At 41.2% G+C, this 17,853-nt stretch overlaps 1 protein-coding gene across 1 annotated transcript; it reads left to right on the forward strand.

Moving 5' to 3' along the window:
- Positions 1 to 676: 676 nt before the first annotated feature.
- Positions 677 to 17,476, forward strand: mapk14b (mitogen-activated protein kinase 14b). Its single transcript, XM_084034793.1, has 12 exons — positions 677 to 1,111; positions 6,772 to 6,901; positions 9,748 to 9,806; positions 10,890 to 11,001; positions 11,708 to 11,737; positions 11,966 to 12,013; positions 12,124 to 12,238; positions 12,805 to 12,876; positions 14,191 to 14,270; positions 14,634 to 14,712; positions 14,924 to 15,097; positions 15,201 to 17,476. Exons 1-12 carry the CDS (start codon positions 993 to 995, stop codon positions 15,266 to 15,268), a joined length of 1,086 nt encoding a protein of 361 aa, XP_083890919.1. The 5' UTR covers positions 677 to 992; the 3' UTR covers positions 15,269 to 17,476.
- Positions 17,477 to 17,853: the final 377 nt, after the last annotated feature.

A 17,853-nucleotide genomic window follows, 5' to 3' on the forward strand; every position in this document is an offset into this window, starting at 1 on the left:
CATCATGCATTTATTCTTTACACCTGTGCCTTTCCTGCTGTGACATATCGAAAGGCCTTTCTCCCTTTATTCTTGATGATGTCATTATACACATTGCTCAATCAGCTGTTGGAAATTCCCTTGATATCAATTTACAGGCTTGCCACACCTTGCTTACACATTCAACTCATTTCGTAACTGAAAATCAACCCATGGTATTGTGCCATAATAAATGGGTGAATACTTGTAGTTGTGCAATCATTTATTATGTGTATGTATATATATATATATATATATATATATATATATGTTGGTATTAAATAGTCTTAGTTGATCAGTATACAAATAGTCTTAGTTGATCAGTATACAAAAAAAGTCTTAATTGCATCGTAATTTCTTTTGAAAAAACTAAGTTTAATTTGGTTAATATTATATGCAAAATGTATGTAATAACGCTGCATTATTCAGTCAGGATTCCGTTATGGTTCGCTTTACACTGGTGTTATTGTATAACACGTCATTAAACAGGTCACCGTTCCCTGAGGGTGATTCCCAATCAAGTTCACCCCAGCAGGAGCGGGACAGGTCCAATTTTCGCATAGCCACCCAGCTCTCGCGAGAAAAACAAGAATAATTGCCGGGAGCGTGCAGTGACGAAGGGACGTACGCGTTCACGTTTCCGCGCGCCCAGCAAAGCGAGAGAACAGTGCGAGAAATTCAGCGAAAGCTCGTCCAGTCTGCTTCCTGACCCTAGCGTGTTTTGTAGAGGAAGTTGTCTCCAAGCGCCCGCTACGTGCACGAAGCGTCGGGGATTTCATTTTTGCACAACTGCACGGCATTTTGCACGACTCGGTGGCCGGAGTTTGGAGGGATTGAGGACCGTCTCGGCTTTTCGTCTTTTATCGGGGAGCAGCAGCACTCCACGTCGTGTCACACGGGGAGGAGAGGAGAGAGAGGGGGCAGAAGTTTCAGCTGGCTTGTTTTGTCGGTGCGCGGCTGGTAAATCCGCAGGAATGTCGCAGAAGGAGAGACCCACTTTCTACCGACAGGAGCTCAACAAAACCGTGTGGGAGGTCCCGGAGCGGTACCAGAACTTATCTCCCGTCGGCTCCGGTGCTTACGGATCCGTATGGTAAGCAGTTGTTGCAGACAACACGGCGCGGTTGCACAACGGCCAAACGGGTTCCCACAACCCGCGGAGGCCCGTCAGAGTTGCTTTTCCCCGGGCTGCTTATCGATCTGCGAAAGGTGCCGAGGGAGGCCAAAGGGTGGGAAATATCAGTTGTGCAGTTTGTTTACATTTTTACTTGGGCTGTTATGAGCCGATGACAGATCGCGCACGCCTCGGGCTGGCTCGCATTTCTTCGGCGGGTGGGGATTTGTTTTTGTGCACATTTTTTTTTTTGCTGTGCTTACTTATACTCTTGTACTCCTGCGAACGCATGTAGGTTACGTTGCAGTTAGCACGCTGACATCTCCGGGATCCAGTCCCGACGCAGTTTGAAACATGCAGACGGACTGCCGTCTATAATCGTTTTACAGCGTCTTTCTCGGAAGGCTGCTCGGTGGCGTGTCCACGCTTGCATCATCTGGCAAAGTGATGCCTCCTCACGAGAATACGATCGGTGGTCGTTTGCAAGCGAAGGGTTCACCAAACACGTAGCGAAATATAATCGCCCTCTCCACTACCCAACACGCTATTGTAGTCCCGCACGCGCACGCTGGCACTTCGCGCACCCGCACATTGCATACATTATGCATTTTCCAGTTGGGTGCAGCCTGCAGAGTACCAGAAGGTCACGTGGTTTTCGGAAAGTAGGCCCCCCTCGTGCACAGTGAGAGCTTTCTACGGGAGCCCATGCGACGACGACGATGATGACTCTAGAATGATGTCACCCTTTCTCTCCCGTTGTGGTAGTAGAGCCGTGACTCACGGTCCCGAGGTTGGGCAGTGACGCCCTTTAGTCATCACAAAATCCGTGGACGGCATCGTACCTTCATGTTAACTTCGACGGTTGCTTAGACGCTTCTAATGCAACTTCAGCTGTTGCGCGTGCGTGTGTGTGTAGTTTGCGATGGTGAATGAGGGCAAACCTTATTGTGTTGCACTTGGGACAATCACAGGGCAAACACCTATATACTGTCTTCTTTATGCACATTTATATGAGACTTAACACTGTGTCGTGAATAAATAACATTATTTTTAACCAGGAACTCAAGATTGATTGAAAAAAAAAAATACTTTCAACAGTGTTAACTTTCTTAAATGGAAAGAAAAGCAGCTTCCCAGAAAGCGACTCTCATCATGATCAGTCAGACTGAATGCCAGCTGCGCCGCTCTTTGTGTCACCTGCAGCTCTTCTTTGTACCTGAGTTTGAGGACATTCCTTAGTGTTTCCCTCTGTATTTGACCAACCAATAAAAGGAGTTGTCAGCATGTCTCTTGGAAACATGATTTGCTCACAAAGCTTTTTTTTTGAGGACTCTTAACTTAATAAGAATAAACGATGCAGGCAAAAGTGGTCCAAATAGCAGGGTGTCATTAAAAGAAGGTATCTGAAATATATAAATAACCTCTCACAGCACCTACTCCAGCATGTCCCGGCTGTTGCTGGAAAAGTCTTTGTTGTCACCGCCGTGACGTTCCTCAGGCTCCAGGCTTGAATTCTTCCCACCTTTTTAAATATTGAAAGCATGTACTAAGTGGGGATTTTCAACATGTTTTTAATCACTCGGATACAATATGTCTGCCGCTTTCTCCTTATTTCTGACCTTTGTTCTATTTTCTAAATGTCAGACTTGGAGGTGATCCAGGGTTAGTGTGGTAAGAAAGCGTTTACAGTGAATGCCACTGGCTGGATTACAGTATGGACTGTGAGTGTCTCGTGTTGTTCAGTCGAGGCTCCTCAGCTGAGAAGAAACTAGCACAGAATCTATACATGCAGTCTCACGGGACACGTATGCATATATAACCAACTGCTCAGTTTTAGCTCTCGGCGTAGGAACATGAATCATGGCTTAAAAAACAATATCTAAATATTTTCAGTTTAGATGAAATTATAACAATATTTCCCCAGCCTTGAACAAATGGCATGACCTATGCACAGACTAGTGTAAACATTTGTCACTGGACATTATCAAGCATTTTAAATAAACATCGTAATGGATATTGGAGATAATAACATAATTATAATACAAATTGTGAGAATAACGGGTGCATACCGCTACAGCAGCACACTTGTCTTCACACGCAGCACAGCAATCATCAAAAGCAGTTATTGATCATCAGAAAGAGGAGCTCCTGCTTTTCTCGCATTAGAGAGAATAGCGACATTCGTCTGATCGCTATTTGGATGTTCCCCTCATTCACAAAACACACTGGTATTCAAAACTGCTATTGAATTGCTTAGACATAGACAATTTAGGAAATGTATTGCACAGGCCCAATTTAAGGCGACACATGTGTATATTTGTGTATGTGTATATATATATATATATATACACATAAATCTAAGACATCTCGTATCATGATAGCGATATAATATTATTATATTTCCCAGCCCCACGATGAAGCTAATTTGCTGTTTTGCACAAATTTGCAAATTCTATCAAAGAGTTCTGGCCGATACTCACTGACTTGTCAGCTCTCCAAACAAACAAGAGGCTTAAGTTTAAAACCAGCAATATGACATGCCTTTAGCTCCAACATTCAGTCATGTGAGGAGCATGACTGAATGCATCTGTGATGTCAGGAGTAAAACCATTCATTTTGGTATATTATGGATCAGACTTTACAATCCCAAAAAAACGTCTTTAGTTCAGATACTTTGCAATTTGAATTTTGTAAAATTCCACTATTTCAGCCCGTATTTCTCTCCATAAAGCATCCTTTTTATTTAATAGATGCATTAATATTTCTAAATGCTCTATATAAATTAGTGTGTAAAACATTTTACAAGCATAAAAAGGTGGACACAGAAGGAGACGTCTTCTTTATTACGTTACGGTTTGCTTTCAGTAGTCTCTGCCGGCTGGGCAGATCGGAAAATGAGCGTGTGTACGTGCCCTATGGTAATCTAATCAAAGGTGGATGATATAAATACTGACATTATTGCTACTGCCTTGTAAACATCTTAACTATGTTATCTTCCCGTCACTGCGGCCGTAATCACAGTAAGCGTGGCTTGTTTAAACAGAGCCGGGTTAATAAATCATTCTGCTTGCCATGTGTACGTCGGTAAAAAAAAAAAAAAGGTCATCCTTAATGTGAGCGGTAACAGGTGTCAAGTTGGGTTATATGGGAAATATTGCCGCGCCTCAGGTTGCTGTGTGCACAACAACACGTTTACCGTCGGAGAGTAAGGTGCGTTATGATAGCGAGAGCCGGCGATGTCTCCCCTAGCTACAGGCAGGTCTGAATACATGCTCATTAAAAACTTGTTCTTCTTCCCCCTTGCTTGTTATGTTATGTTACTTTGGAGTTCACAATGTTCTACCTGACCGTCACCTCACGCTTGTTAGTTCCCGTCATAACCATAAACAGATTAAAAACAAGTCTTAATAACCAAAGGCCCATATACCTGACCCAGTGTTTTCCATGTGTGTCTGAGAACATTTGCACAGACAGATTAGTTTTCCCCCCCTTCAAAGATATTCTTAAATGTTGTAATATTTCTGTCATCCATAGATGAGAAAGTATTGAATGAATTGGTCCTTTAAGAAGTTAAACGCTTGTGAAAAGGGTTGTTTTTATTAATCTCACTACTTCATCATTTCAATGTACCCATGGATGTTTTGGTGATTCTTATCTCCCTGTAGTCCAGCATCTTGTGTCAGTATATGCTACCCATCTGGTGTTGACTTTTAGATCAGATTTAATGGGAGAGTAATCATAATAAAAAGTAATTTTACAGATGACATATACCATTCTAGATGAAACATGCTGTGTTTTGTATTGGTAAAATGTATACGTAAATCATAATGGCTCCGAACGCTGCTGCAGATGTCCTCTCCTTCCCCCGTGATCCCGGCCTCATATCACGGCTCCTTTTTACAACATGTTTTTATGGCCGTTAATTGCACTTCCATTTATTACACACTAATTGGACGCTGTATGCTTAGACCTTTCTTGTTTGTCCTGCAGATTAGCATCAGATTTTTAAAAGACGACGTGCGTGTCTTTTGTTTTGTGTTTACGGAGTATATTCTTTTTCCTCTCACAATGTGACACACATACCAGTTCTACTCGTTGTACACAGTACAGTGGGTGTGGGAGATTATCTCGGACTTACTGGGGGGAAAAACAACACGCTGCTTATCTTCATGTTCCTCTCTTGGATATGTACGCGGCTCTAGGAGGACAACTTTCTGCGCCATCATAGATTTAGTTTTTAATGCCACTATTGGCCCGCACTCAGACACAGGTACGCAGAGTTTCGAGACGTGGGCAGTTGTATGTTTGACAGTTCAAATCTCGGATCAGTTTGTGCAACATGTCCAGAGGAAATGACTCTCCTCTCTTCCTGTAGCACGCAATGTTAACATGGTCCCAAACCCTCGACTGAAAGTCCACAGTGCAGCTGAGACTAGTTCAGATAGTTTTCAGCAGCTTGCACCAAAACATCCCTGCAGGTATTCTGTAGTTTGCACACTCAAATATATTCTTCTCCACCCCCACGTGTTTGCACCACATGAAGAGGAAACAATACTTTTTTTGGCCCACTGAGCAGTTTTGGGGGGTTTTTCTTCAACTGATTTTGCAATCCTCCGTTTTTTTAATGCCGCTTAAGTGATTGACCTGGAAGGATTGTGGTTTATCGTAAGTGTGTTATGTTCTCTCACCGATACAGGAAATACAGCAATGTCACACATCTTGGGGAGGCAAGGCCCATCTGCCTCTCTTTCCACCGCCCTCATAGTGTCTGTCTGTCGGCCTGTGGACAAGCGTGTTGATTTTTACTGGTTCGGTCAATCCTGTATCCTGGCAAAAGGACGGTTACCATCTATCCTTATATATTATTATTATTATTAGTTATTAGTAGTTATTAGTAGCAGTTGCTTATTGTTTGTTTCACAGCAAAAGAACTGGAGCACATTTCACTGCGATACACTTCCTTTGTTCTTTTTTGCCACACTTTTTTTCCTTTCATACAGCCTCCGCTGTGACAATGAAGTATTCTGTTACATCATTACAATGAATAAGTAAAATAATGAATGAAGGGATGAATGATGACTCAGACTAAGGGTGGGCAGGTGCTGCTTTTGAGTTTACTCAACTGAAATACACTAAAAGCAGCTGCTAATTTTGCAATCTTGACAGTTTTACAGTTTGTTTGCAACATATTTTCATACAACCTGAATTGTTTTGTTCTTGTGATTGAAATACTGTAAACATGCTCATACTAATGGTTTGACGGATCGGTTCAACAAACAGCTGCTGCAGTTCATTTTTCCTAAATGAGCCAAGAACAAAACATTAACAAATGGAGCTGAAATGGTTTCAATGGCCGGTGGCAACTGGTCCATGACATCATGGATTTGTTGAGGTTGTTTGTAGCGACTACCAACAGTAACCAACTGGGTGGGGGCTCTTTTTTTTTACGCTGCAGTGTTTTAATAAGAAGCGTAACCTAATCCAATAGCTCAGTGTTATGCAATTATTTGTTTGGTTTACTGGGTTCAAGGCCACCTACGCAGTTATTTTCAGTTAAATGAAGGGAAACAATATGACTTTATTAGCCTGATGTATTGGTTTATTTTTTTTTTACCAGTTTCAAACTCTGTGTCTTTCAGTGCGGTATTCGACGTCAAGATGTGCTTGAAGATCGCGGTGAAAAAGTTGTCCAGACCCTTCCAGTCCATCATCCACGCAAAGAGAACCTACAGAGAGCTTCGGCTGCTCAAACACATGAAGCACGAGAATGTAAGTCACCTGCAACCCTAACCCTTACCCTCACCTCCTCCTCATCCGCCGCCGCCACCGCCGCCTTAAACCTTCAGCCGGGCCCCGACTCCCATGTGTGTAAGCAGGCATTGTTCTGTAGTTTAGCTCTTAAGCAAGGATTGCGTATGTGCTCACGCTAATGTGCATGTGAGGTTTGCACAGTGACTATTCACCACTGGTTACATTGTCACGCCGTCTGCATCCTTGTTGACTTGGAGCTTATAATAATTGCTGGGGCTCAATTTAATCTGCCCTCCGAATTGTAGAGATGCGTACGGAGATATGGAGACCCGCAACGACAAAGAAACCATAATCGTTCCTCTCGCACACAGAGTCACATAGACTCCTTTTTGTGAAGGTTAACAAGTCCATTTGAAGACAACAATCTGTAGATCCTCGGCTCACTATTTCATTATCCAAATGTACGTGCATTCATCAGCAAAGGAACATCCAGTGTGCAACCTAACGCCTCACTTCCCCCTCCAGCGGACCTGACAAACAACAACTTCTTAGGAAGCGTAAAGCGTTTTCTTGTTTTAGTTTCATGTGTAAACACACACATGAGCACACTGGCCTCAAGCGAGGGGGGACCGTGGCCGATGTGATGTCCTGTTAGAAGAGCTTAGAGTTACAACAGCAGGTTTACAACTGCAGTCCCAACCGCCTTCTGTCGCCTTCTCATTTCGGCGCTGCGGCAATTTTGGCTCATGGCGTTTGGCTTTAATATTACAGTGGTAGTGGTTTCACTTCCTCTCTTGCAATCTCTGCTTGTGTTTTGGTTTTCTGTGTTGATTTGGAGGAACTAGGTAGCGCCTGCAGACACTTGCCCACACACACACACAACATAAACACGGTTCCTGCTTCCTGTGCGCCGGTGCATTCCGTTAACACTTGGACCGTAAAGAAGGGATTATCTTATGTTATGTAATAGCGAGGGGGAGAGGACAAGACTAGATTTTTACATTGTATAAGAGGTTACTACACGGGACATTATAATAGGTAGAAATGGCTTGTTATGAGGAATAACTGATGAGTGACAGGGTGGACTGGTGCTTTCTCCAGTGTCATCAACCTGCTGACACACACACACACACACACACACACACACACACAGAAAACAACAGCAGTTCAAGGACAACAGTACAGCTGATCCATGGTGAAAATGAAAGCCCATTTGAAGAAAGTTTTGCATTTATTCATGACCTCATTTTTTACATCGCTTTCAGATCACCTCCTGGATCCTGTTTTATTTCATCACTGGAACAGATTGCAGTTTGTGCATTAGTGTAGCACGGTGCACTGGTACAGCTGGTAAAATATCTCAGTGCATTCATTTGGTTTAACGTGAGCTTACTGGGATTATTTAGGATTATGAAGAATCGGTGCCTATATCACTCAATACAAGATGTCAATGGCGTATAAAATGTCAGTAAAAAAAAACGGACAAAATCAAATCAACTTTCATCCGAGTGTGGTGGTGCAGGCACCTTATTCAAAAGGTTACATTGCTGTTCGTGATCATAAATTAGCAGGTTGTTGCCGGTTTCTCTTTCATCATCACAGGGGATATTGCATAAAGCTGTGCTTTTTGTTCTTAAAGCATCAAAGCATTTTAATACCTACCTATGCTTTACACGGAGAGGGATTCTGTGTTTTGCTCTCCCTGTTGCCAGGAGACTCCCTGGGTTTAGGTTTTTGGAAAGCCTGTGTCGCCCAATCAGCTGTTTGTTGTTGCTCCGGTCCACCAATCAGCTGTGGTTTTGTGCCCTGTGTGGGCGGGCTGCTCCTGTGTTATTACAATACCTATCATCCTCTGTCTCTCTCTCCAGGGGGGGGTAGGCACTCAGGGCTGCTGTCTGCCAGTGTGCTAGCATGCATGCGTACATGTATGAATGTGTGCATACATGTACAAGACACACACACACACACACACACACACACACACACACACACAATTTAGCCTCTAATGTGCTTGCCGTTTTTGTCCACTCCCTCTCTTTTTATGCTCTGTTCAAAACTGATAACATGTGAAAGTGAAAATAATTATTATCTAAGTCTATCATACTTTGTCACTTTCACATATTATTTTTGTTATGAACTTAGTATTTCTTAGTAAAAGATCTTGCAAGTGGAATGTTTACCAACTAAAAGGCACGTTCAACATATCAATCTGCTGTAATGTTAATGAAAAAAAACAAACAAATGCAACATGCTCGAGATTTAAAAGCTATTTGAAACGACTTGTTATTGGAACTATGTTGGAACATAGATGTGAAACTGGTTCATTGTGCTCTAATCCAATACGACACACGTGTCTAAAATGTATGTTCTCCTTTGTTCCCACTTAGACACATCACATAACAACACTGGTGCCTCTGCTGTCAGCATGATGCACAAGCAGATAATGTTCGCTGCTTCCTCCAGACTGTCTCTCGTGGTTGTTATCGGTTCTGTATATGTGACTGAATGTTTCCCAAAACAGAGTGCGAGGATAACCCAGTGTACGTCACAGTGCATAATAGCAAGCATGAGTCCTTGAAACTAGAGTAGTGTAACAAAACAAGTCTTGCCTGCTTCTTTGACTAAATACAACTCAACTGCAGGTATTATAGAACAGGATGGCTTTAAAGAAAGAAATGTAACGCTGTTGTTAATTGTCCGTTTGTTGTCAAAACAGGTTTGTGCATTAACAGCCTGCATGTTGTTATTAAAATGTATCAAATGGGTGTTTATCCAACGAAATGAAAACTGCATTTATTTTGTTTATTTGGAATATCTATCACACAAATGTTTCCTGACCTTTGACCTCTTTTTTTTGCCTTCAGGTGATCGGTCTATTAGACGTGTTCACACCGGCGACAAGCTTAGAGGAGTTCAATGATGTGTAAGTGACACTTTGTTTGGCCCCTTCACTCCTGTCTTAGTTTTCCTGCTGCCCGTCTGCCTCCCATCCGCCTTAAGCTCCCTTTATTTTCCTCATTCTCACACAATGAACCCTCAAACCGACAAAAGTACAGTCACAAACGCATCACAGCCCAGCTGCTCATAACTTTCACGTGTGTCCAGCAACTGGCAGGTTTTACCAAGGTGATTGTCTGGTGAACTTGTGCACTATGCACATCACTGCTAGTCTCCATGGCAACAGCCATCTGGCAGTGTGCGCGTCTGTGTGTCCATGTGTGTGTGTGCACAGAATACCCAATCAATGTCCTTGAATTCTCAACATGGTGTGGCGTCATGAGCCACACACACACACACACACACACACACACACACACACACACACACACACACACACTTTGTGACTCTTTTCTTTTATGTGACCAGTAATAAAAACAATTGTGCAACCAATCATTGTAGCACAATGTAAGAGAAGCAGATGCAGTCACATGTTCTCAGAGCAGCCGACAACTGTCTCTTGTTGAATGAGGTCAGATGGAGCAGATGTACCATGTAAAAACATTTGCATTAACACAATGCACATTTATATACAATTATATTTTTGATGTGTTGGCTGTATTATACTAGTCTACTATAAAAAAAATAACTTTCTTAACCATTTCTTTCCCCCACTGTTCATATTTGTTTCTTTCTTAAAGTGTATGACTTATACATAAACCATAGGCTGTCTTTAATATTGGCAAAGTTACAATTTATGGTAAACAATTTGTAAATTTAGTCAATGTTTCATAAAGTAATTACTGCCGATGGTTTAAAAAAAAAAAAAAAAAAAAAAAAAAAGGGGGGGGGGGGGGGGGGGGGGATTTTATTTTTCTAGCATTCTTTCAGCACATTTATAAAACACAATAATGAATCCAAGTAAAAAAGAAATAAAGAAAGCTGCAGATATTTGGGGACCACGTTTCATCGGCACTGTATGAGCCCTGAGTATTTAGCCCTGCTAAAGCTGCTGCCCGCGTAACCCGACACCGGATAAATGGTTTAAGACGAGATGTATGATTTGCAGGTACCTGGTGACTCACCTAATGGGTGCAGACCTCAACAACATCGTCAAGTGTCAAAAGCTGACAGATGACCACGTCCAGTTCCTCATCTACCAGATTCTTAGAGGCTTAAAGGTCAGTGAAGTTCCCGGCATGACACAATAAATCCGCTCCACACTGCTACCTTAGTCCCTTTTGATCAGGAGGCTGTTTTATTGAACTGACCTAAAATGGTCTTATTTGCTTGAGTAGCTGTAGAAACATACTTGAGATTTAGTAATGATGGCCAACTGAATCAGCCAATTTAAAGATTTTTATGGTTATGGTGCCTGATAATAAGCTCTCTGTTGACAACTAAACTCTGAGATCTGACACAGTAACCCCAAAGCGATCTGGGACAGAAGTTACTGTAAATCATCCTTTCTTAATGGGACAACATGTTGATGTTTTTCATAGTTGCTTGACTTGCTGAACCATATTTGTACTTGTTAAACTCAATTTCAGTTTTGATATTGCTCATTTTCATTGATATATGCAGCCTTTTATTATTGCACTTTGCAAAAGCAAAAACTTTTATGTAAGAGACATTTAGATAACCTGTTAATGTTTGAACTACAGTACAGAACTTACAGTAGTTTGGTCACACACACACACACACACACACACACACACACACACACACACACACACACACACACACACACACACACACACACACACACACACACACACACAACAGTAAACCATGATGAAGGTATAGAAATGGCAAACTAAATACATTTTAAATTGTGTTCTTCTTAATGTAAGTTTAATCATCATTATTTTGTTATTTTCCCAACAGTACATCCATTCTGCAGATATCATCCACAGAGTAAGTCATGACTGTTAAATTCACTTTAATATGCTTTAGTTCTGGAGTCTGACAGATTCTCTTGTTCAGATAATACAAGTCTTGTGATGATCACAACTCCTGAAGAGGGTCACACAGGGCCGTAGCACATGAGCTAGTATGATGTATGGTCAACAGGGAAGAGCGGATAACAGTAAACCCTCTCGTTACTTCTGTATCCTGTCTTGATTCTAACCTGTTTCTCTTCAGGACTTGAAGCCCAGTAATCTGGCTGTGAATGAAGACTGCGAGCTCAAGGTGAGAAAATGTTCACCTTGAAACAAGGTTCACCATGTATGATTTGAGATGATAATGCAGGGTGGAAGATGTACAGTCATACACACCGTTCCCCTCATCTTCTCCCTCAGATCCTGGACTTTGGTTTGGCGCGGCACACAGACGACGAGATGACGGGCTACGTTGCCACGCGATGGTACCGGGCCCCTGAGATCATGCTTAACTGGATGCACTACAACATGACAGGTACACACATCAACTAGGCCAGCTTTTCATCATCCGGTGGTTTCAACATGACGTTATGGTGCAACGCCAGCCAAGGCGTTTCTTTCTGACGTGGCTTTGTGTTGTTTGTTTAAATGGTCACATAGATAGAAATCGCCTTTTTGCTGTGCTGCTAGTGTAATGCATAATACTTCTACATAAATATTTTTATTCACCAGCATTTTTTGGTGTCTTTTATCTAATGCACTAAATATAAATGGAAACATTTTCATATCAAACACTTTGGCTCAGTCTTTTTGGAGTGGCGTCGCAGCAGATGTACGGCGCAAAATAATGTGACAAAAATAGAAATTACAGCTCAACAATGACGACACAAAAAGACGCATGCCGAATTGTTGAATTTGCCACATAACAGAAGAGTTGGCGTACTGAACATGCATCCCATGTGCAGCCTTATTGAACTACGTTATGCTTTTGAATAGTCTGAGCTTGGATGCAATTTAACTGAAACAAACAGAAACATTGTATGATATATATTATTATATAAGTATTCAATACGCTGCATTTTTCTTCATTCCATGTAATAGTGGATATCTGGTCGGTGGGCTGCATCATGGCTGAACTGCTTACTGGACAGACGCTCTTCCCTGGCACAGACCGTATCCTTCCACCGCTGTCATCGCCATGCAAACTTGAAATTGAGTCAACCTGTACTGTAGGTCGTAGAAGGTGGATGCATCCCGTTCTTGAACACCACAGGGTTTCAAACATGCAACAATTGTACCTAACTCATGCTGACTCAAAGAGTACTGACTTTTGTGAGCTGCATGCCAGGATAGTGAGGAGGCTTGTGAGTCTGTGCATGCATGTGATGGGAGTTTAAGAGCAGTCTATGACTCAGCGCTGCCCACTGGTGTCTCAACTGCTTCTCCCAAGATACAGTACACCTTCCTGTTTCCCTCCTACAAAGCTTCCCATTCAGCGGCTGCAGAACACATAACGACGTTTAATAGAGAAACGCACAGGAAGACGCTGTGTAATGAGGACACACACACCCGTTGGCACACACTACTGAGGTCAAGTTCCTGTTCAAGATCCAAGCAGGGCCTTGCTGTTGCATATTGTGTTTTTGATTCCTGCTCTGAATGATCTGTCAACCCACTCGATCCTTCACTGCATGCCCGGCTCTGTGCGGGTGTGAGAATGTGAGGGAGAATAGGACCTCACACGAAATCTAAATCACATCAGTATTTACACAATTGCATAAAGGCTACAAACAAAGCAAAAAGTCAAAAAAGAGATCTTGCATATTATAAGAAAGCTACTGCACATGTTGATGTGTGCCAGATTTTACCCTTGACCTAAAGATGCTCAGACTAATGATTGCAGACATTTTAAAACCGAAAAGCAAAAATGCTACATATGTTTGGGTTTTTAAGTGGTCTTAAGCAACTTTTTCACTGTTTGTTGACATTTCATAGGCTAACTGAGGATAATCGGCAGATCTGCAATGAAAACAATCATTAGTTTAAGCCCTACTTGCTTCTATTTGCCATGCTATGAGGAAAGTGCCTCTGCTTAGTTTTCCCCGATTTATACAGAACAAACTAACCCTTATTAAGAAACAATACAGTGGTTATGAATTATTTCAATCTTAATGCAGCATCCAAAAATCAGTTACGCACCAGACACTATGAACATTTGAGTTGATAGAGGAATATTTTCTTCACTGGGTTGCCTTGGCTAAATTTTTGAGGGTCTTTTTTTTTTTTTTTTAATGGCATTTTATTTGCAATTTAGCATATGACACAGCAAGAGGCCCCGACTGCAAGTATCCATAAAACTCTGTCACTGCTATAGTCAGGCGAAGGTCTCTGTGAAACTGTTGATTCTCACCTTGCCTGTGTGTTTCCCACCTTTCCACCCCTCCACACACAAGCTTGTTATGATGCCCCTTGACTCTCAAGCTATAGATATAAACCAGCTGCAGCAGATAATGCGCCTGACGGGGACGCCCCCAGCCTCCCTCATAAGCAGGATGCCCAGCCACGAGGTGAGACACGTGGCCTCCACCTTACCATGAGCACCCCCTCCCCCTGACACTAATCGTTGGACTCATTGTGTTGTTTTTAAGTAATTATTTATGTTTGCATCTCTGCTCTCACTCGACTTACTCCCCGTTTCCTCTCCGACTTGCTGTGCATTACTCATCAAGGCTTCCCAGGGTGCTTTGTTTGTGTAGAACGTGCAGTTACGGTGGCATTCAAAATGCTTGATGCATGCCTTACAGGAAGGATGTACAGTAATATGTTTTCGTCCCAGGCAAATGTGAAAAACATTTTTCCATTTTAAACTGTAGCATGACAAACTGTGATGTCTTTTATAGTTTTGCTGTTTTGTTGATCTTTTCTCACAGGCGAGGAACTACATTAATTCACTTCCCCACATGCCCAAGAGGAACTTTGCTGATGTGTTTATTGGTGCCAACCCTCTCGGTAAGTTCCCTTTTCAGCAACACACCACGGCTGCACCAGGCCTGGCTCACTGAGTCCCACTAGTGGAATCATGAAGTCACTCTTTTTTTGTAGAATTTTAAATGATCCTCAATTACTATAAATGTTTGACTAGAGAAATGTAAGCTTCAGGTGTTCTTTTTTTTTTTTTGCTTTTCACATGCACATCATTGTTCTCATTTCTGTCCTCAAGCGGTGGACTTGTTGGAGAAGATGCTGGTGCTGGACACAGACAAACGGATCACCGCATCCGAGGCTTTGGCCCACCCGTATTTTTCCCAGTACCACGATCCAGACGATGAGCCCGAAGCGGAGCCCTATGACCAGAGCTTCGAAAGCCGGGAGCTGGAAATAGAGGAATGGAAGAGTAAGTTGGCGCGTTGCCTGAAACTGGTCTATAGCCGCTGGGAAGAAAATGGGTGGATGTAAATAGTTTGTGTATAACCTCTCCGCTGTTTATTGTTTCCCAGGGTTAACCTACGAGGAGGTACTCAGTTTTGAGCCACCGTCGTTTGATGGTGACGAGATGGAATCCTGAAGAGGGGGAGGCACTTTTTCTTCCATCTTTTTTTGTTTTCCAAGAAACACTCTTTAAAAGACTATCAGTCTCTTGTGACTATCGACCATTTTCTTCACACACACACACACACACACACACACACACACACACACACACACACACACACACACACACACACACAAACCGTGACATTCAAGTGCCTGCCGTCATTCATCTCTGGGGTTTTATTGAGGATAAAAACTTGGCATCCTGTTTGTTCTGTCCCCCACTTTGCTGTTTTTATTTTATTTTATTCTTCATCCGGGGTGCAGAGCCAGACTTTGAATCCTCCTTTATATTTTAGTGAGTTTTTACCTCAGACATCTATTGTTTATATTGATCCCCTCTTTGATTGAGAAAAATAAAAACTACACATCAGTATCTTTGAGAAATTGAACCCCTAATATGTATTTTATTAAAAAAAAAAGTTACCACTTAGCAGTGATTAATGTTATAGTTTGATTGAAATGTTTAGAAACTGCAGTGTTGAAGTTAAACTTTTCTCCACACATCAAAATTAAATGTTATTTCTATCATCGCATAGACCTGTAAATAAAGAACCGTATTTGTACCTACTTCAATCGAACCAGTTACCGTATTTGTGTAATAGTCATAATTGCTGAGTCACACCTCAGCCGACCCCTTTGACAGTATGAATTTTATTACTAGAGTTTAGCCTAAAATGGCATATAAAAATATATAAATATAGAGTACCTAGTTGAATACAAGTAGGCTAAAATATAAAATATGTACCTCTACATGGCAACATCAAGGCTTCATATTTCTTATGATTGGATTTGAAGGTTTACAGTGTCCCTTTTTCTTTTTCCTTTTTTTTTTTTTACCAAAATTGTTTGGAGCGTATGGAGACTTTGCTTATGTATCCATTTCCCGTTTTAGTTTCTTCTCTTTTCTCCATATCAATTCTTCTTTTAGCAGTTCTGTTGTTCTGCTGTTTCAGAAGAATGTTACAGTCGTCATTATCACGAGCTACACGTTTGCATGATAAAGCCGGATTTGGCATCTTCGTTTATTGAAATGTGACGTTCCCACCACAACTGACAATGTACTTTAATCAAATTGCATTTATAAAACACAGTACTATTGATGTTTATTGAATGTTTGGGGCACCAGTCTGCCCTGTATTTATGATCCTTTGTTATGCTGTTTGTATATCGATGTAAAAGAGAATATTATTTGTCAGAATTTAAGGTTGTTTTTATTATTTATGGAAACCTTACTGTATCAGAAATCAAATGTATCGTCAATAATCTCAAGAGTCAGTTATGCCGTGGGGACTGCAGTTACAGCTTGTGCATCCTTAGTCAACAATATTATTAAGATGTTGTGGACAACCATATCGTTTTAATTAGTTTGATCAACTCTGCTCATGTTCGATTTGTTCCAGTTAATTTTGCTTTGGTTTAAAGCAGGTATTGAACAATGATTTCTCGTATTGTGTTCCCTGAGGCATTGCCCTCTGAAAGTATACTATTTTTAAAAATAGATTCAATAAAAAAACAACAAAGGAAAATGTGTTTTACAACTACATCAACATTTTGTATTGACAAACAAACCACTTAACAGCAGACTCTCAATTCTGAAGTCGACTACAAACATTTATTGACCTGATTTTTTTTCTTTATGATCTACAGTATCTTAGGAGTCATATTCCCATGTGACATACAAGCTCCACCTATAGTCTGGCTAATATCAATGTCTTTACAATTTAATTTGCAACAGCTTGTTTTCATAATTTGCTTTTTCTAATGTATTATTTTATTATTATTTGTGTGTTAAATCAAGATTTGATGTTTTTCTGTCATCCTTGTATATTGATTTTTATTATTATTTTTGCGTAATGCTAGAACTATATTTGTCATTCATTTGAATAATTAAGCAGGGCACATGTTTATGGGAAAGAGTGTACGTTTACTCACTGGATGCTGAAGGGCAATGCTGAAGCCTCATTCTTTGTCATTTTAAAAAACTGCATACATTAGATTGGACATTTATCTTTTTCCATATCTCAAAATGTCAGTAGTTAAAATGGTTATTGGTTTATTCTTTCTTTGCCTGAGATATGTTCATATCTTTTTACATGTTCACATGTATCAAGACAGCATGCCACACCACCTGTAAATACCACCATTAGAAAATAAAGGCTACTATTTTTTAAACCTGTAACCGTGAGTGGTGAGTTTTAGCTGTCAATATGCCACCACTGGGTGGCAGCGCTGCACAAGTAGAGCCAAACCTCTGCCAACCTGGAGGATGAGTAAACCTGTAGGAAAGAAAGGTGAAGTAAAACAGAAATCCATCCATCCATCCATCCATTTTCTACCGCTTATCCTGTATTCAGGGTCGCGGGGGTAAAACAGAAATAAAAAAGAAAAAAACTTGAAATAGAAATAATGAAGTATGTGCATGCATGCAAAAATACAGTCAGAATCCCAAATGCACAAGGTCAATGATATATTCATACAATAATAAATGGTTCAATTCATTAGAATGAAAATGTGAAGAACCTATAACTGCTTCACCAGCGTTGCCATGAAATGAAA

Source organism: Eutrigla gurnardus (assembly GCF_963514095.1).
Source record: "Eutrigla gurnardus genome assembly, chromosome: 2".
NCBI lineage: Eukaryota > Metazoa > Chordata > Actinopteri > Perciformes > Triglidae > Eutrigla > Eutrigla gurnardus.